The sequence below is a fragment of the Pleuronectes platessa genome, chromosome 19 (genome assembly GCF_947347685.1).
Source record: "Pleuronectes platessa chromosome 19, fPlePla1.1, whole genome shotgun sequence".
Classification (NCBI taxonomy): Eukaryota; Metazoa; Chordata; class Actinopteri; order Pleuronectiformes; family Pleuronectidae; genus Pleuronectes; species Pleuronectes platessa.
Genome location: NC_070644.1, coordinates 12,151,967 through 12,172,483, shown reverse-complemented (window position 1 = coordinate 12,172,483; position 20,517 = coordinate 12,151,967). Strand labels below are relative to the sequence as shown.

The 20,517-nt window shown below is 43.1% G+C and overlaps 4 protein-coding genes across 5 annotated transcripts in view; 2 read left to right on the top strand and 2 right to left on the bottom strand.

The window, feature by feature from the left end:
• Window positions 1-431: 431 nt before the first annotated feature.
• On the bottom strand, window positions 432-2,801 carry surf2 (surfeit 2). Its single transcript, XM_053411058.1, has 6 exons — window positions 2,626-2,801; window positions 2,246-2,397; window positions 1,988-2,091; window positions 1,202-1,390; window positions 860-993; window positions 432-749 (listed from the first exon to the last, which is right to left on the bottom strand). The coding sequence occupies exons 1-6, from the start codon at window positions 2,698-2,700 to the stop codon at window positions 660-662; spliced, it is 744 nt and encodes a 247-aa protein (XP_053267033.1). The 5' UTR covers window positions 2,701-2,801; the 3' UTR covers window positions 432-659.
• A 1,744-nt stretch (window positions 2,802-4,545) lies between these two features.
• Window positions 4,546-6,673, top strand: bbln (bublin coiled coil protein). The gene is made up of 2 exons (XM_053410960.1): window positions 4,546-4,925; window positions 5,486-6,673. Exons 1-2 carry the CDS (start codon window positions 4,847-4,849, stop codon window positions 5,725-5,727), a joined length of 321 nt encoding a protein of 106 aa, XP_053266935.1. The 5' UTR covers window positions 4,546-4,846; the 3' UTR covers window positions 5,728-6,673.
• A 1,244-nt stretch (window positions 6,674-7,917) lies between these two features.
• Window positions 7,918-15,898, bottom strand: ciz1a (cdkn1a interacting zinc finger protein 1a). Of its 2 annotated transcripts, none has more exons than XM_053410957.1 (16): window positions 15,769-15,898; window positions 15,024-15,333; window positions 13,462-13,589; window positions 13,083-13,324; window positions 12,432-12,549; window positions 12,178-12,265; window positions 11,903-11,982; window positions 11,674-11,753; window positions 11,285-11,491; window positions 11,036-11,166; window positions 10,862-10,955; window positions 10,646-10,759; window positions 10,413-10,562; window positions 10,170-10,248; window positions 9,958-10,079; window positions 7,918-9,840 (listed from the first exon to the last, which is right to left on the bottom strand). In XM_053410957.1, the coding sequence occupies exons 2-16, from the start codon at window positions 15,194-15,196 to the stop codon at window positions 9,325-9,327; spliced, it is 2,322 nt and encodes a 773-aa protein (XP_053266932.1). In that variant the 5' UTR covers window positions 15,197-15,333; window positions 15,769-15,898; the 3' UTR covers window positions 7,918-9,324. The 2 variants fall into 2 exon arrangements, with proteins under 2 accessions (XP_053266932.1, XP_053266933.1); XM_053410958.1 differs by having other exon boundaries at window positions 15,024-15,330; window positions 15,769-15,882.
• A 717-nt stretch (window positions 15,899-16,615) lies between these two features.
• The window catches only part of dnm1a (dynamin 1a), a 45,844-nt gene continuing 41,942 nt past the window's right edge, over window positions 16,616-20,517 (top strand). Inside the window, exon 1 of the mRNA XM_053411756.1 lies at window positions 16,616-17,074. Coding sequence (XP_053267731.1) covers window positions 16,914-17,074 — 161 coding nt within the window. The 5' untranslated portion in view covers window positions 16,616-16,913. The remainder of the gene's footprint in view (window positions 17,075-20,517) is intronic.

Below are 20,517 nucleotides of genomic sequence, written 5' to 3'. Positions count from 1 at the left end.
AGGACGATGAACAAGAGAGGGCAGAGCGGCACGTGAAGGGAAATGGGACTGAGGTGTAAAAGTTGGCTTCAGTGTTCAGATGCCTTGTAAACTATCAACACCAAAGACTTGGAGAAAGTCTTTAAACTCAGAGAACATGTGCACTGCCTGTTTTCCAAGAAGGGACTCTATATACCCCAGTAGGGTTATGTTATTTAAATGCACAGATCAGGAATAACTGTGACCTGTTGCAGCAATGAGAATTAGATGTCTTGCACAATATACTGTATATGATTACATCTCAAATGTAGATACAGGAAACGGAAAAGGAAGTAGATGAAGCAACAGTGACACAGTTGTCTCTTGAATCTGGATTTCAAGAGTGCACATATTTTTGCTCTTGGCCTGATGTTGAGGCGACGACTGGTAAAAAAATAAAATACACAGACAACTTTTGCAAGTCCAAACAATTAGCTTTTTATGTCAGTATTGTTGCTTGGGAACCGAGGGACAGAACCTATCCAGTCCGTCAGATCTGTAAACCGGCCTCACTGAAACTGAGCATGATACAATGTACAAATGCAAAGATCAGGCTGGCTCCGACACATGACAACTAGGTTCAGCCGATTCTAGGTGCTAAAACCAGGTGAAAAATACTATGCACCTATGGTTTTACATTTTCACTTTGCATTCCGCACTTTCCCGTTTGTCTTTTGCCCGGATTTCCACTGATTAGTTCTTAATTTCTTCTGTATATCTCCACCCTGGACCTGAAAGACAAAAATATGACAGTAATCTGTCAGTGCTGCCTGTTGAAGAAAGTAGATCCCACCCACACACACACACAGATAGATGCATGTCACACATTCTACACACAGACCTTTTTGCGTTTCTGCACCTCCTGCTTGTCCACCTCCATTCCCTCGTCTTCATCTGTTTGGAAGTCGTCTTCCTCCTTATTCCCTTCACCCTCCATATTTTCTTCTTCTGTGTTTTTTAAGCTGAACAAAGATGCTGCAGGGAATAAATATGACACGTGTTACCGAAAAGTAAAACAGCAACAAGTCCACTTTGAAACTCCATACACCAAATTCTGTAACCAAGAACGACTAGATATCAAATTCAACGATATACTGCAGCTGATTATTAAAATTTTGGTTAGATGGTGTGTGTTAGAGTGTTTGTTAGAGATATCAACAGTGTGTGCCCGTGGGATACTGACTAGGATAGAGGTCACTCATGCTGTCCTCGGAGTCGCTGTGGTCCTCGCCACTGGACGACGGATCCAATGTGCCGCGCCCCTGTTTTGGGGCCCTCCCCCGACCGGCGTCCTCTCCTCCGTTGTCTCTGGGCTTCCTCTGTTTGAGTCTGGCTGGAACGAAATCTATCCCCTGCTTCACACACTCTTCATCTGGAGCAAGAGGGAGACGAGTCATGTCAGAAACCAAGAACCTATGTAATGGTTTGTGTAAGTTTAGTTCAATCAATGAGATACAAGACTGACTAGACCTGAAGCAACACCAAAGTGTAAACCCGAAAAAGATGTGGCCATCCAATTGTGTGAAATCAAAACTGCACTGGAATATTGTGACTAGATAACTGCTTACATGACATGGGAAAAGCAATGTTGTTAATGGCAGGCACCAACAGGCGTTTAGAGATACCAATCCCCATTATAACAATGTGATCATAGCTGAGGGTAAATTCACTCATTATCTACTCACTCCTGTGTCGATGGAGGGCTGGGTGAAGTTATGGAGTACTATTGGATTTGTTGTGTTTTCTTTTTATTTATATATATTTATATTAAAATGTAAGGTTAAACTGGCCTCAATTACATTTCTATGTCATGAGGGTTTGAGATTGACATCTCATTAGTTGTTGTCGGAACCTTCTATTCACTCCTTGATATTGGCATCGGCCCAAAAAATCCACATTGGTCGGGAACCTACTGTTTATAACCTCTATTAAAAACATGTCATGCAGATTGGATCGGTGGTGCACTGACATTTGCCGAGGGCCTTTTTGAAGCGTTTCCCGTTGACATGTCTGAGGACGTGGTGCGGTTGCCGGTTGAGATGCCTGAGTGTCAGTTTACAGAAGAGCTGATTTCTGGAAAACACACAGGAAACGTCAGATTATACACTGCAGATCAATTTGACATATAGACTCTGAACTACACCACTGCAGGGACAGCCGGGTGACGACAGTTGTTGGTGTTTTCTCTTGCAGATGGATGGACAGAAGCGTTTCAGAGAATCCTTACGGCTGTTTTGAACTGGGCACGACGTGGGGCTCGTGCTGGCTGTAGTTGAACTCTGCTGTGGCGCTCAGTTTCTCATACTTCTTCCCCTGAGTGAACTTCTGCAGCTCTGTGAGGCTGCACGGAAACTCGTGGCCATTCAGTGTGCACTTGATCTGAAAACACACACACACAAACACACACAGGTGACAGCTGTGCTAAATCTGCTGGGGTTAAATCCTGCAGTTTAACAAGGCGGGTTATCGTGTACAGGCTTTATCCAGCCTTGGTCAACACATGGCGCCATCACAAGAGAGTGAATGAGTGGTGAGGTGAGTTAGCATCTCAGCTAGCATCACACTGACAGCGTGCTCAGTGTGCTGTGTTGTGATTGGCCGGCTCACCTTCTTGCTGTCTGTGAGCTGCAGGAACGGGTGGTTGAGGAGAAACGCTCCGAGGTCCGAAGGTAATTCCTCCATTTCCGAAACAAACTTCCAAAACAAAGCAAGGTCGTGGTGTGTTGATCAGGCCTCAGTCTCCTCCTCTGACGGGAAGCATCCGCACGTGGGTCGACTGCGCAGTCTCGCGTGATATCCTGGCGCCGCCCACCGATCGAAGGGAGGAACTACAGCTTGGACCGAAGTGATGAAGGTTTGCATTCATTCTGTCATCACGGTTTTATTAACGCACCATCATAAATTAATTAATGAATAAAAAGAAAGAAAGCGATAACATCTTTATTTATGGGTGTTACATCGATGGTTTAATTAATTCACCTTCATTTGAGTAAGTAATTCAGATTGTACTATTATTATTTGTTGTTGTTTTTCAACCCATCATGCATTTCTCTGTGATAAATATTAACTAAATAAAAGCTATTTTCATTATGCTTTTTTTATCTGTAGATTTTTGTTTAGCAGTGCATTTATTGCATTGACATCTACAGAGGCTACTGCAAACAAATCTATGTACTTGTATTTTCAGTAGAGATCTCATGTGAAACACACAAGGATTAAATCTACATAGGTTTTCAGAAGATAAGACGAATGAAAAAGGTTCTGAAGGTCCTGAACTGTCGCTCGCTCGCAGGAGTCAGGGAGTCGAGATGGACTGAGTTTTTTGGCTCGGACTATTCCCCCAGTGGCAGCTGGCGGGCCCTGTATAAACCTCCTGAGGGGAAACGGATAGCAGACATCCAGTGGAGAATACACACACACACACACACACACACACACACACACACACACTTGACCATCTTCTTATAGTGCTTAGTTCCTCATCGGAATCAGCAGGCGATGTGGCCTAGTCGGTGAAGTGATTGCTTTCCAACAAGTAGGTCCCGGGTTCGATCCCAGCTCTCTCCCATCGTCATGCCAGTTATAAACTGAACTCTTAAAATTGTCAGTAATTTCAATTTCTTAATTTCAAAATATCTTTACTATGTAAATTTAAATTAATTAAATAAGAATATTTAATTAAAAAAAACTGCGCGCACAATTCCTGCGCAATGGGCTTCTGCGCAGGATGTGCGTGCGCAGTTTTCTTTTTTTTTTAATTTAATTTAATTTAATTAAAAAATATATATATTTAATTCAATTTAATTTATTTTCATTTTTATATTTAATTTATATTAAATTTTTTTAAGATCGGTCAATGTGAAAGTGTTCAAGGGGTCTCGGGGGGCACCGTTAAGCCATTTTACCACGCCCATTGAAAATTCCTCCAGAATCCATACATTTCTACCACTCTCGACTTTTTTGCAAATTTTGACACGGACATCACTTGAGAGGCTGGCGAGCTGATGGGGATAAGATCCACCAGACTGCTGCGGAGCCTCGTGGACGACATGTGGCAGTCACTGCCCCAGGCTTTGCGGACCTTCGCCCATAGCCAAAGTCAGGCTGACCAGTGGGAAAAAAAACACAAGTATACAGGTTTCCTATCCTGAATGTGAGTCCTGCAGTGGGGGAGTGGAGAGAAGAGAGCGGCCGACTGCTAACCCTCAGGACTCCAGCACTGGGCACCTTCAACACCCCTGGAGGGAAACAGCTGTACTGCAGCTGCGACAGCTCAGACACAAAGACGACAAAAAGGAAAGACAGCTCACTCTGATCATATTTTCAGGACCTTTACACTGTAGCCGATGGAACTGGAAATTGACCATAAAGAATCTCGCTCTAAAAAGGAAACTGCAATTATAACACATTAAAAATGTTTCAAGCACTTCTGTTTCCGGAGTGAGGAGATTTTTATTCAACTCCTTATCAGGATACCTAATCTAGTGAGCCATCTGTCTCAGAGCTGTGGAACTATTTGACGAGCCCTCCAGCCCCCGCCCACTCTTCTCCCATAATCCATTGATAAACAACCGGAGAATTTCTCAGGTCAAAGCCACAGACTCTAAATAAAAAGTAGTGAACAATCTGATCTGGACGCTTCCCTGTGATCTCTGTGGATTTACTGAAACTACTTGAAGGCTTCTTTTTCAACGGTTTGTCATCGCTGCTGAATCCTATTAGTGACTCGAGTCCTTGGCCAATAGCAGCTAGTTGTTAGCATTGCTAGCTCGCCAGTGGAAACAGGAACTGTCTCTGTGACAAAGTGATAGAGGAGAATATCTGAACCATGTCTGGACCGAACGGAGATCCGAGCATGTCTATGGAGGACGGCATCATTATCGATGAAGATGATTTCGGTGACGGAGGTAACGAGCTCCTGTTCTCATTCATTCTGATCTATGATGCTAACGTTATATAGCTGGAGAGTCCATATGATAATAACAATATACACATTGTGTATATGAATAAACGATTTAATAATGCTCACTTGACATTGGTTAAAAATTGAGAAAACACATAAAGGCATTTAGCTTAAAGTATGAAATACACATCATGTTCACACGTAGAACAACAGTGTTCAGATCCACTGTGATGTAAGAAAAAGATTAGAGTCCTATTTAGAAATGTGCTTATTTACTTGTTCTACAAACTAGTTTACAGCTTTGAAGAGAACTATACATTTTGTAATATTCCACATCTGTCAAATTTGACGTTTTGTTTATTTAAAGTGGAATATTTTTCCTCTTTTCAGTCGTTGGTTCAAGACATTAAAATAAACGGTTACTAATAAAGTATTATTAAATATAAAGATAGTTAGAAAACCTCTAATATTTACTTTTATTATAAAAACAAACCCACGTGTTTTCTTAGTCTTTTTTTTTCTCCACAACAGAAAAGACTAACCCTCTCTTCTGCTTATCCATAGAATACAATGCCATCAACTCCATGCTTGATCAGATCAACTCCTACCTCGACGGCCTGGAGGAGCGCAACGACGTGCTCAACGGCAAAATGCACGAGCTGCTGGAGTCAAACCGACAAGCCCGGCTGGATTTCAGGGCCCAGCCAGTTGGCTCTGACAACCAGGACGAGAATCAACCCTCAGACGGCAAGGAGGAGCTGCAGGAAGATGATGGGGGCTCGCAAATGAGCGACAAGCGCGAGTAGACAAGTGGGGACCAAAATATTAGGATAGAAATATTTATTGAAGACGTCTTAACTGACCCTTGATCTGCGTGGTCCATACCTGTGAATATTCCCCCTCATCTGCAGACGCGTGCTCGACTGTGATATTTTGAATCTCCTCGATCTCTGAATGCAGTGCAGTCTATCTCCTTAGTTGAAAAGCAGTGTGTGTTGCTCCCGAATAGAGTGGAGTTTATTGACTTCCAGCAGCTTCTCATACAGGTTTGACATTAGTTACTTTGCACTCTGGTTGCAGAAATGAGCTATGTGAAATAAGTTTGCAATGTGAAAGCTGCATTCGTCAGTGCAGAGTTGCTTATGTTCATGTGAGACAGTTCCCAAAACCAGAAATATAACTATAAATAATATAAGAATAATATATAAATGATCTGAATTAATATAGTGGCATCATTACTAAATAAAACAAAGTTTAATCTACAGGCTCATGTTCAGATTCCAGAGATTTGAATACTTAACCCGTGCACTCTGTCAATAGAGATCTGTTCAACAAATGAACTGTATGTTAAAAAGGTCATCACAGACTTCTCACGTGTCCTCATGACCCATCAGTGTTGTTTTGTCATAGATTCAAAATCTCTGTATATTATCTTCCCAAGAAAATAATATATGCAACATTCCATTTGTCTACTAGTGTTTAATGGTTGATCTTCATCGTGACTGTAGCTCTACGCAGTGCTGTCCTGCTCATTTTCATGAAGTCTGTTGTTTTTCTAGTTAAGAACCAAGTCGACAAACTGGGAATTGTCAGACATTTTAATTTAAATTAAAAGGGACCCCCCCCCTCCCCTCCAAACAGAAAACAAACATCCAAAAATACATTAAACTTCCAGCAATTAGAAAACATCAACTGCTTGTTTGTTTAACTCAGTTTTGTCAGTAGCGGAATAAAAATACAATAAGAAACATACAGCTTTGTTTGAAATTATCTTTTGCATGTCAGTATCTCCGTTTCGGAGCCGAAGCCTCGTGTCTCGATCTCGCAGGACAGAACGTCGTACAATACTGATCACGTGACGACGTCTGTGGTTTAAAGCATCGTCCTGTAATGAGGAAGAGGAACTGTTTCCAGATCAGCACACAAGTCATGAAGAAGGAAATAACACATTCTCGAATAAATATGTGCGTCTTGTACCTCATGACCGATGAAATCCTGAAACCAATGAAATATTTGTATCACCTGCAACTGGAGTAGATCTCTAGTACTCGTGTTCCTGGTGATTCACGTCTGAGCTGAAGATTCACAATAACACTTTGTACTAAATCAAATTCCTACAGACGTTGCATGGGTTGTTCTTTGCAGATAATACTGGGGTTGTTAACTTAAGTGTGATTCCAACTGTCCACTGCATTTCAACTAAAGCATCTTCAAAGAAAGAAAGAAAACCAAAGAAATGGCAAAACTGGAGGCCACAAAACAACCACTTCATATATTTAAGTGACAGAAATGCTCATAGAAGCATTTTTGTATGGCCTTGAAGCTATGAACTCTATAGCTAGGGAGCTATAACTGACTTTAGTCACACTCGACCATCGTCCATGGGAATGTGACAGAAAAGGTCATCGGTTTTACTTTTATCTTTAGGAATTTGGAGATAAAAGACTGATTGGTGGGTTTTCTCAAGCTGCAATCTCCAGCATTCAGCCAGTTGTGAAAAAGAAACCACCACTTTACAGTCTTTTAAGCTTCGAGCAGCTCTAAGTCTCCACTGACAAGCTTTCAGAATTCAAAAAGAGCAGCGTGCTGACATCCTGCTGTGAACGTGACAGCTCTTAATTTCAGTTCCCTTCCTGGTCGTTAGCAGAGGCCTTTCATTCTTGACACATTAATGGAGCCGTCAGCTTATTCAACTTTTCAAGTAAATATATATATAAGGGGTTTTAGACATCATCTTGAAGGCGTTCACTTCAACACTCTCCTACAGATTGAGTTGGGATTCGTTTGACTTCTAATAGGAAGCTTAATTGGAAAGCAACAAAAAACGTTTGGTGATGACAAGGATAATAAAAGCAGTGCCTTACTGTGAAAAGCCAAATGCTGCTGACAACTTTTTTGCCCACAACATGAACCTGAACCCAATGTAAATAAAAAAAAAAGGCCCTGGACGAGGCTATAATCATTTTGACGATTCAGCGTTTCTCAACACTCAACAGTATCAGTTTAACACTTTTTAATCAGAAGCTGTCACCTGCTCCCAAGCTTAATTTGGTTACATTCTACAGTTCAGCTCGCTACAAGCATGTGCTACGTGGTTAGCAACGTGGAAAACGTCTCCGCTATTTTAATTTAACAATAATTCATATAGGTAGGTAGACAATTTGCAAAAAAAAAGGATCCTTAAGGACAGCACGGTGGGAAATTAACCTGTTGGTCACTCTCTTTAAATACAGCCACTTTAAAAAAGACTAGACAGTGTTGATTTGGGCATCAAAGGATATTACAGAGATGAGAAAATTCAGAAAGGAAATGTTGGTGTCAAAAATTATTTAAGATTTCATTATAGATTGGACGAACTGAAAAGTGTTTGTGTTTAGATTAAGCATGCAAGAGTCAAAGTATACTGAAGCTAGTTTTTCGGTCAGTGTCAAAACAAGGCTTTGAGTTTACAGCTTGGCTTCTGAGCGGTAAAGGAAATGTCATTAAGTTGTTCCATGTGCAAGTATTGAGTTTTTTTCAAGTTTAATGGGATGATGGTGATATATGAAAAGTCAGGCATCATCAAAGTTATTACAGTTTATCTTGAGGGGGTCAGTGGTGTGTGTATTTGATTTCAAGGAAATTCATCTCAAAGCCACAAATGTGACCCTTGTGGTTGGATCTCTTTATAGATCCATGCCATCGATAAATAACAGGTTAATGCTGGCAGCAGAGGATAACCAAAATTAGGATTCATCCAGAGGACCATAGATGTCTCATGGCTAAGTTTTCCTGTAATTTAGTTTTTAAGACAACAATTTGTTGTTTTGCAGCTGTAGCAGAGAAGTGTCCATCAAACCCAAATTAAAACAATAGGATTTTTAGTTAGGGTAAATATTTAAAAAAACAAACTAATGTAACTTTTCCAGTGTGAACACATGTCATACGCAAAGCCTGACTGAATAATTGTATGTTGTATAGAATAATTATGTCTGCTGGATCTCTTAGTGGGGGATTTCCTTGTTTTAAAATGTAATTTTTATTTCTAGCAACATGAATGCAGTTTTAATTAATGTGTAACTACTGAACAGGTGTTTTGGGTTGAGTCGTTCAAACTCAATCATGATCTCATGCTGATTGCTGCTATTTAATTTCCCACGGCTGTGACCACACTCAACACCGTGCTTTTCTACCTCACTATCAATGCTTTTGATACCAGCTGTTAATTTCCCACCCTAGCAGAGGGATTCACCATCAACAATCTTCCTATTTGTCTGTGTGCGTTTCATTTTCTAACATGGAGAGGGGCTGGGTTGTGCACGTCTTGGTCGCGCTGTTTGATGAAAGCACCTCTTGAAACCTCGACACATCCTGTGTTCAGGTTGCACCAGGTGTCCTGTCTTTGCACGCCGCACCTTTTTGTCTCAGCGTCTGTTTGCCCTCCCTGACCTGCGTTTGGCTGCAGCTTTTCCCTTCCCTGTGCCGTTCTTTTTCCCTGGAACAGCAGGAGCTTCCATCTCCAGCTGCTCCTCCTCATTGACATCATCAGCAACAGCCGCCTGCATGGAGTCCGGCTCCTCTCTGCTTTCAGCGGACAGCTCAGCAGGACTCTCCTGGAGCACAGACGCCTGGGCTGAGCTCTCTTCCTCTTGGCTGTGGAGGGTGAGGTCTTTGTCTGTGCTGCCAGCGCAGGTCGCTGAGGTGGTGATGGCGTCATTTGATGTTGGGTCGGGTTCCAGTTCATTCTCATTCTGCTGGTTTTCTGTCTCTGAGAGTGTTATTTGGGGCTGTGTGGAGTTTGTCACTGAACCAGTGTCATCAGAGAGAGAATTTTCTTCTGACAAGTCTGTGGGGTTTTCTGTTACAGGTCTGAGGCTGTCTGCAGCGAGGAGAGATTCTCTAACAGCTTCCTCCTTCTTACTGAGCAAAGATCTGGACCTCTGTGAAAAAGCAGATAAGACAATGCAGTTTGAGTCGTGGGTTATACAAACAGACAGGCAAAATACATACATCTCCATGAGGAAACAAGGTTAATGAAGTCATCGATATAAACCAACCTTGAGGTTCTCAAAGTGCATCATTGATTTGCAGTGGGTGTGTAGGGCAGAAGATTCAAAGTGGTAAAACTTGTTGCAAAGTCTGCAAATAAAACCTGCCACTGGAACAAAGAAACTGGATCCTGCAGAATAATAATGGACATCGTCAGTAAATAAAAACAAGCAAGGTCCTGAATTATTCGGAGAAGAATCAAAAGTTAGTCGTCATTCACCGTAGACTGTGTCGGGGTCATACTGCTCATCGCTGGCCATGTTCTTTAGAGTCACCTCCTTAGGGGATGACCAGTCGTCCTGTACCAGTTCACCACAGACACAGTTAACGACTGTTATGATAAATGCACCGTTTGTGATGTGACAGCTGTCATTTCAGAATATATTTCAAAGTGACGTTGGACTCAAACCCTGGACAGAAAATTGGGGGAATAGCAAAGTACAAAAAAAATTGGATAAATTACCTGCTTCTCAGGAGATTCTGGGTCTTCTTCATTCCTCTGCCTTTCCTCTTCCTCCTCAACTTCACTATCCTGCTCCCCTTCCAGGGAAAAGCCGTCTGTGTCCATGGCAGTCAGCTTGGCCAGGCCCTCACAGCCTTCTTTTTCCTGGAGCTAAGAAACAGGGATAAATACATCAGTGAGTTGTAAAACGAATGGTTTAATTCCTTTTCGTCTCTGGGTGGGGGGAAAGCTACCTTCTCCATTTTTTGTTTGTGCTCCTGGGACTGCAAGTGCTCAACAAAAATCTGAGCGTTCCTGAAGTGTTTCTTGCAGACCATGCAGGAGGAGATGGCGGTTCTACTGGCGAGCTGAGCAGAGATGGAGGGACAACAGATCAGTAAGAGAAGTAAGACAAGACGAGCTGTATTAACTTTCAATGCCCTCAGGAATAGGATTGTGTAAATTATTACTTTGTGCTCCTCGGTGCGACGGTGGTCCGTGACGTCCCTGGTGAAGTGGGTGTGACAGGTGGCACACCAACGCTTCAAGTCGGCTTTTTTCTCTCTGCACAGAACACAAACAAGTGTTATTTTAAAATGATAATAATTAGATTTCTTTATTTTTCTTGTTTACAGTAAACTGACCCATCTTGGACTGCTCCCTGTAGAGACTCCTGCACCCGGGGCAGCAGTGTGACCAGACAGGCGTTGCTCATGTGTTGGATCTCCATCATCCTCTGCTGGTGGGATACACTGTTCATATGACTCCTGAAGTTCTGTGAAAAAACACAAAAGAGAGCAAATCAACGCGAGAAGAGGGTAGAAAAACACAATTGTGTTGGGAGGAACACAACGGCCTATGTATGTCGCTGTGTGAGTGTACGTTCGACCCACTTGCTGGCTGTGGCAAGTGATGCTGCAGAGGTAGCAGTAGAACTTGTTGGTGCTGTCCGCTACACCCTCCTCCCCTTCGTCCAGGTTGCCCAGTGAACCCAGGGAGTCGTCTTTTCCCTGCGACATCTCTTCTGAGGGTAAATTAACCTGCTGGCCATCTTCATTCAGCCCGCCAGACGGTGACGGGGCAGATAAACAGGTCTGCACCTAAAAAGAGTTTAAAAAACAACAACAACACAGATGTAAAACCATAGCCAGTGTCAAACATTGATCTAAGACATGACAGATGTATAAAAATATGACAAATGCTCCAAATCCTCCTAGCTGGCATAAATACTTTAAAGTTATTGTTCATTATCTGACCATACCAAATAAAAGGCTTCTCTCACCTCATCAGCTCGGCTCTCCTCCATCATCTCAACAACATCTGAGTCCCCTGTAGAGCCTCCTTCTTCCAGAATGGTGCAATCTGGCAAAAATGTTAGGATCAAGAGAAACATACATTTAGTGATCATCTCAACGGATGTATACTTTAGTACTTTACGTGAAATATATGGTTAATCTTACGTATCTGAGAACATCTTCTCTCAAGACCCTAGGTTTAGGTGTATGTTTTACCTTCATTCTGGTTCTCTGTGTTGCTGTTATTCTCTGAAGAGAGAACCTCCCCCTCTGCATCTAAAACAATCGTCTCTGGCCTGAGAGAAAAAGGAACGATAATCAAGGAGAGGGCACCTCAGGTTTACAAGTCAAAAGTACCAGTCAAATTTTTTGCTCGGTTTAATAAAAAATATACAGATTGCAAGGCAAGGCACCCCCCCCCTATGGATTAGAGATTAAACACTGATGATGTGATTAGATGTTATAGAATATAAAAAAAACGGTTTCATTACTCCTCTGTTCTCTGCTTTTTCGCAGCAGGTCCCTCAAGTTCCTCATCCAATATCTGTATGGCACCATCGACTCCTCCCACTTCACCATCTGTTCCATCAAAGTTTAAAAGAAAGAAAAGACAAATTATCCACAAAGAGATCAGAATTCTCAGAGTATCTGTAGTTTGTCGAGGCGGGTCACAAGTTTTAAGTTACATATGAGCTCGTGCTTTATCCCTTAATATCTTTCAGCACCGACTGGATTGCAGCTCTACCTGTTTCAGACTTATCATGGGCATCACTGGTGCTGCTAGCTAATGGTTCAGCTTCTGTGCTTCCTGCTGCCATCTGCTCACCGTCCGGCTTCCTGTCTGGCTGGCGAGCGATGGCGTCCTACAAACAGAGACAAATACCAGGATTTAAGAAGAAGCTTGACTTATTTATTAAAGGTAGTTTCAACACCGCCCCGAAATGACATGGCTACACCTTCAAGTTTGAAATAGTGATAGTAGTATTTAAGAAAGCAAAAGAAAAACCACAAATAACAATTTTTTTTAACTGGTTATTAGTCATCTGATCTGATTATTTAGTCACAACTGTCCAAAACAATAGATATTAACTATTAAAGCATAGTAAATGTGAACATCCTAAAAAAAATACCCACAAATAACAAGCTAGAATAGCTTGCAGGGTGGTCTGTTACCTACTATAATGAAATTCTTTGAAGCTGACAATAAAGAGTTGATGCTTTGAAGCACAAAGACAAACCCTGATTTGCTTCTGAATAGGAAACATTCAAATAACATTCAAATAAGCCAACAACACAAGAACATAATTTCCACTGTCTCTGACTGAGCTGGTCTTTAGTTGGGCTAACATCCAACACACATTGATTATAATCATTATAATGGAGTGGTTGTAATTACTGTGGTGATGGATGAAGAGGAGGAGGAGGCTGTAGAAGGAGCTGTAGTTGTGATTGTTGCGGTGTTGCTGTTATTGTTGTAGTAGCGAGCGTGTGGATGAAACGATCGTGCAGCTGGGTAACCCATCATGGGCGACTTCATGGCCATGCCCATGGGAACCGGCCCGAGCAGAGACGACCTGGCCCCTGCAGCGAAGAACTGACGGAACTGCTGCCCACCCATCCCATAGCCGCGCATGTTACCTGAACAAAGGGAAAGCATGACAGAAGTTTGACTGTTTTTATATCATCTATAAAAATGCTGCCTCAGATTATTCAGGGATGGCAGCTTTTGCCCTTTTCCAGATACTGCTGTCTTTAATCTGTAATCCAGAATGTACCCTGCATCTGCTGCATCAGTAAGGCCCCCTGAAGCATGGGATTGGGGGCGAGGAGGGTTGTCTGGGTTGCTTGGCACAGGTTGACCATCCTTTGAGAATTGGCTGTCTGGGAAGGCCCGGTAAGGGCTCTGTGTAGCAAATAAAACAAAAGAAATGGACATTATTTCAACAAATATGAGATCACAGAAATCAGGAGCAAAACAGATGCAGAGTTTTGGCAAAAATATATTGTTCTGTCCACAAACAGAGGAGCAGCCTGTTGTCTGACACCTCTAGATATTTTTTCCACAGCAACAGTCCTGACATAGAAATTCGAAGAGGTAAATAAAATGATGTTGAGGTGGACACCTGCACATGAATGCTCTACTCCAAATGCCAGCTATCAGTGTGATCATTTCACAATAAGGGCATGGTCACAGCGATTTGCCTCGACACGGAAGCAAATGCTTTATTCCGCTCCTTGCTCGCACTGATTGGACGTGAACAGGAGGCGAGGTTTTGATTGTTTTATAGTAAAAAATTGCTCAATAATCTTCACAAAACAAAAGCTGGATAATAGTAGTCTGCAAGTCTCACTTGGTTTATAAGTCTTACAAGTGTTATCCTAAATAAAATCCTATATAAAAAATTGCTTAATCAAAATTATCAAGAACGTTAGGGTTGTTAAAATATGACTGAAAGTAAAAGGTGAAAGGCCAAAGACAGAGGAAGTGTTGAATAATAGCCTGGAAATACAAACAAATAAAACCGGTAACATATGAGGTGCTGTGGGATAAAACCTGTACTGACTGCTGCTTTTACTCCTCCTCAGAATAAACAAGAGGGGGCACACTGAGTTTACATTTACATTAAAAAGATACAGAACCAAAACATGACAGGTGGCATGGCCCAAGCCCTCAAAGAACTTTATATCACACCTCGGGCTGTGTGATACGGTGCCAGGAGACTTAACCAGAACTGATGTATTCAAACTTTCTGGTCTGGGTTCAGAAATATTTAAACAGAGTTTGATATTAACCTTTATCAGTATTACCTTTGGGCAAGCAAGATAACAGAGCAGAGCAATAGGGCAACTTTGAATGTAAACACAACGCTGCCTAGTAACCTAATGAGCATCTGATCAAGACGGACGATGTAGTTAACAACTCTAATGTCAAAAAAGGCACATAAGGTGGGGTAAAGCTGCTAGATGGGGACAGACAGAAGAATAAGTGTGCAGGTTGTTTATTATTGGATGCTACTTATTACTTCCTGATATATTTTGACCGTTGCTCCTGTAATTTAGCAAATTCCCCCTTTGAGGGACTAATAAGGAGATATCTTATCTAATTTCAATTATAAAAACTATATAACCCATATCAGACCGGGCTGAATGGAACAACACAGAGTCAAAATGTAGAAGCCTAAAATGCTGCACGCTGATAAACGTCCATTCACCCACAGAACCGCTCAGTTCGTCATGTTTTGTTTCAGGGCTTCCAGCTAATCCATCGCCTGCAGCCACACACACACCACCCGGGGAGGCCCTGCCTGAATCCCCGGTCTCGAGTTAACGCGCTTACCGCTGATTCTGGTGGTGGTGATGGGCGACATGATGCCCCGGAGGCGGCTGCGGAGGAGGAGGAGGAGGAGGCTGCTGCTGGAAAAGTTGCTGCAGCTGCCGCAGGTGCTGATGGAACTGCTGCTGCTGTTGTTGCTGCTGCTGCTGCTGCTGATGGATGTGGGGGTTGAACATCACGGGCTTCTAATTTCCAACGTTACCCGGCGAATGTTGACAGATCTGCGGCTGTGCACCGTGTTTACACACCTCTAGGAGAACAGCCCCGGATCGGAGGAGGCAAACAGGGGCTGAGGTGAAGATGAGTCCCGCTGCTGAGAGAACAACTCTTTGTTACACACACATCAAACAACAGAGCACCCCCCACCTCCCTCTCTCTGCTCCAGACAACAGGTCCCTCATATACCGTGATGACAACTGGCTAGTGTTAGCACGTGAGCTAACTACAATGCTTGTGTGCGTATTGTGTCCCTGTACCCAGTTAGCTAACTTCACGAAGACAGTAGCATGTCGGCCGCTTGCAGCCGAGCCCCGCGCTCCTCTCACACTAACACAAGGTGGGAAGTGCGGGTGAGTAAATGGGAAGATGTCACCTGCTGTGAAATGAACGGAGCTACATTAGCCACCGCTAAGAAACTGAACCCGACCAGTTAGCTTAGCATTGCTAGCACACGCAGACCTTGCTAACTGCAATACCTCGGCTACATTCTCCCTTTTCCGTCGGCGTCCTTGCAGCGGTCAGGACTTACTTGTGAGAGCGTGAAGCGGCGGTGAGTCCCTGCGGTCGGTGAGCTGCTCTCAGACCCGGAGATACTCTCATGAAGCTGGGATAACAACAACCTGCCTCTCAACGGTGGCGTGGAGGGACTGCGAGATGTCGCCCTCTGGTGGTTCCGAGGAGGAAACGTTTCACCGCTGCATAACAAATAATTTCCATCTACACACTAAAATATAAAACTATTGTAGATTTAACTACTATAGTTTAATTTATACAACTTTACATTCAGGTCTGATGTATAATATAAATAATATGTTAACACATGATACAGTTAATATGGCATCTCAAATGCTCGAAAAGACATTTGGTTACATAGAAATATATACCGTTCTTTTTTTCAGGGGATATATATTTACACAAAAAATATATACAAATATGTATCCCCCTATGACAATAGCAAAAGCTAGGGAGGGGATACAGTTCTCTTCAATCCGAAATATAATATAATATCCTGTGAAAAAAATTCCATCCACTGTAGCAAAATGCATTGGGGGACAAACATTTTCTAGGGGATACTCATCTTTTCAACCTGAATATTTACACATTTATTCAGAAAAAATATAGATCCCCTTGAAAAAAAGACAGCTTTGGTTTCAGGGAAATAACAATAATTATTTTTGATTGCTGGGCCATGTTATATAAGGTCAATAAAGTATGACGAAACATTATAAAAAACATTTTTATTTCTGCTGCTATTTTTCATCTACTGTGGTGGAATCCAGGCGCAGATATGGTGCTCCACCCCTGTTTGAATGCAGGCGCGCTCCCGCGAATGGGAGCACGATCCCAGTCGAGGAAACCTACTTTTGCTTTACACCGGCACCGCACCTGCAGCACAGTGACGCCAGCTTCGCCATCTGGCGGTGTGCGTGGAGAACTGCAGCGCTCTCTCCTGAGGAAAACACAGGAGATCACCCTCCTCCTCCTCTCTGCGGTGCTCAGTGGAGAAGAGCGTCCATGTCCGAGCAGATCTGACACAGCGAGAAGGAAGAGGAGGAGAGGGCGCAGTCCATGAGGCAGAGGACCGAGGAGGAGAGAAACGAGACACCCCCCCTCCCTAACCCCCGCTGACGAGAGGAAGGACATCGCTCGCTTCGGCTCGGTGCAACCGCGAAGATGGGGAACCGGGGAATGGAGGATCTGATTCCTCTGGTGAATCGCATGCAGGATGCCTTCTCCGCCATCGGCCAGAATTCGAACTTGGACCTGCCGCAGATCGCCGTGGTGGGCGGGCAGAGCGCGGGGAAGAGCTCGGTGCTGGAGAACTTCGTGGGGAAGTGAGTGCAGCTTTTCTTTTTTCCCTCTCACCCCCTCCGGGCTGCAGATGCGTGACGGTGCATCACGCAAACGGCCCCTCACCATCATTTCCATCTACACTTTCCAACATCTCCCCCATCCCCCTTCTCATTCTCCTCCTCCTCCTCATCTTCTTCCTACTCTTCCTCCTCTTCCTCAGCAAGGTTTTAAAACGCACATCCAAATCTCACACACACCTCCAGTTGTATCCGCCTGCTCGCTCTCTCTCTCACACACACATACAGCACCAAGGCAAGAAGATTATTTTGTCAGGCCTCCACAAATCCCTGCTGCATGATGGCACCACAAAACATAGACCACCTCTGGTTATGGAGGCTTCACAGAAAGATGAGGAGTTATTCTTTCCTTTCAGTGTTAAAATAAGACATGTGTAGCATCACGAATTCTCCGATATGTATGACAGAAGCAGGGACATTTCTAGATGCTGACTTCCTGTAAAGCCCCCCCCTCCCACACAGGCAGTCTACAGGATGTGGTGTTTGCAGTGTCGGGCCCTGCACACCCCTGCAAACGCACACATTTTGGATTGCTGACAGGATGTGTTGTCGTTTGTGTCGTCCACGGGCGAGTTAATCCTGCAGGCAGGCGTGCAAAAAAATGATATGTGAGGACATGCAGTTTGTCAGAGCTGATGACGATGAGGAGGAGGAGGAGGAGGAGGAGGAGGAGGAGGAGGAGGATGATGATGATGGTATAAAACAAGGGGAACAAATGTGATCTGTTATGCTGCAGTGTGACCTTGCTGAGAGCGAGGAAGAGACAGAGTCCACCTGAGCTTTGAGCCCTTCCAGCTCAGCTCATCCATCTGTCTGCCAGTTCTTATGCTGTAAGTGAAGCTTACCTCACACCGGCTGCAACATGGGTGTCACTGGCCGACTGCCCGTCAGCCCTGCTCGCTTGTATTTCACTCGATCAGATTTATTGGTTTTAGTCCCCCTTTGACGCTCTGTGCACAGTGAGTGATTCAGCAGTATCTTCTGCCCCAGCAAGGTCAGAGTGGGCTCATACTGCGCCCCCCCCCCCCCCCCCCCACACACTCTGAGTGATAACAGGGAAATCCACCACGACACATTGCTCCTACCACCAGATCTGTCAGTCCCAGCAGTGCAGCGACGGATTTGAGATATAGTTGTTTGTTTTACTTTTGCTTGGCACCTGCAGAGACGCACAGTTCAGCACATGGCCAGAGTGCTAATCCCCATCTTAACATGTAGGAGAGGCCTTCCTACTGTTTACATCTCAGGCTATTAGGCTAATCTACACATGATGCTAACCACGGGAAGGAATATCAGTTGAGTGGTGAAAGATGGAGCCGACAAGTGAAATTTCAAAGATATCCACCGATATGAACCTCTCACTAACATTTCAGTATTTATATTTGCCGATTTGAATTTTTTTATTTTAAATAAGGAACAATACAGAAAAGATGTGGATTATGTTTACATATTATTTATCTTCTTCATTCAATATTTGGTTATATTTGTGTGATCATCTTATTTATAGATCGAATAAAGATTATGGTTAAACTGTAAAATATCCAGCCTCCATGACATCATCAGTTCACTTGTCAAAACTTGGCATCTACATTACCCACAATGCAACTCAAAGGGCCACAAATACCTTAATATATAACGAGTCGCAGTTTGAGCTTCTTATGCATTTACGCGCTATGTCTGACCATGATTTACAAATATATCGTAATACACAACAGCACTCAACTGGAATCGTAAAACAGCCTTGAATGTATTCAATTGGTGCATTTCCCTATGAACTCCATATCAGCACAAGAAATACACACTCATATGAACCTTGAAAAAGCTGAAAGTAATTATTCCATCCATTTGTAGCCATTATATGATATTTAATGTCACACTTTGTCCTCTAATAGAAGAATCGATCGACATTTTATGAACATAATAAAAAAAAAACTAGGTTTTGATTGAAACCTCGTTGTAATATCAGTTGTTGCTTTCCCCCCCCCAGTAGTCGGTATTATCACAACAATCTTTTCTACACGTACTGAGCGCATCCACGCTGTTCTGCGCCCGCTCAGCTGTCGCCATAGCAACAGCTTCTGCCTAATTACATCGCCTGTACCCGAGAGACCTGCAGGTTGAGACGGAGGCAAAACGGAAACAATGCAAGGAAACGTTTATACATGACAGCGGATCAGACCTGTGAAGCACATTCACTGCATCTTGTCTGCAGGTGTCTGTGAGGCCTGCAGCACTGGACAAATGCAGATGCTGGTCTTGTGGTAATGTGCACTCGTCCCCCTGCAGTGACTCTGGTCCCCCCTCCTCTTCTGCCAGTGTACACCCCCCCCCCCCCTTCCAACCCCCATCCCTGTGGCCCACTGTGGTTTACATGTCGCCACCATAGATGCTTCTTATTTCTCCAGCCCGAGACTTTAACATCGCCGCCTCTCAGAAAAGTTACTTAGCGTAGTTTTGTGTCACTCTGGTAAACTTTTTGTTATCATTACACCACCTGCTGTTTTATCCTTTTTGCTATTAATAGCTTGGTTTTTGGCAGGAACATGGGGCCGGTTATTTCTCCCCCACAGCTCTCGTCCTGGCATTTGTTCTCCCTCTGTCCGGCTTGGCAGCTCTATAGATCAATACAAATGTACAGGAGACATTTTAATGGCAGTGATACATTTACATCAATTATTTCAGGAGCCATGTACAGGTGCATCTCAGAGAAACTGAATATTGTGGCAATTTGTTTCTGTTATTTAATTCAAAATGTGAAACCTTTATATTCTAGATTAGGGATGGGACAAAATACTGAAAAATATTGATACTGTCCTCCTGACTCATGAGATGTGCTGCCACTAAATATCTATATTTAGTTATAGTTGTGCTTATTTTACATTGACATTTTGACTCATGTAGACATTGACAAGTTACAGTGTGATTGTTAAAGACTTACAAGGCAAATCTAGATGCTGTTTCTCCTCATAGTTAAACATGACACCTTTCCTCTCGGGTGGATTCGATTTTTGACTAAGACGGCCAGTTTCTTTAGTGATGGACAAGCTGCTGAGATGTTCCATGAAGGCATTAGAGAACATTTTACGACACCAATCAAATATATATATTTCTCTTCTCCGTCTGTCCTTCGCTGATATTTGATCTTGCTAACTTAATGTGTCCTTCGTGCAAAGAGTCTACTTCACTCCAATCTGTTTTTATGTCTGTAAAATGTACAAAGTCAATGCAGCAAAGTTAAATTTAATTACAAAAATCCATCAAATGTGGTCACGTAAGACTAATACCTTTGGCAAGTATGAGATTTATTTGTGGTTTTAATGAGTACCCACTTCTCTTGTCTTAGACTATGAAAAGCGTATTTGTGCACAGTTCCATTTTCTTTTCCTCTTGAATGAGTTCCAAACATC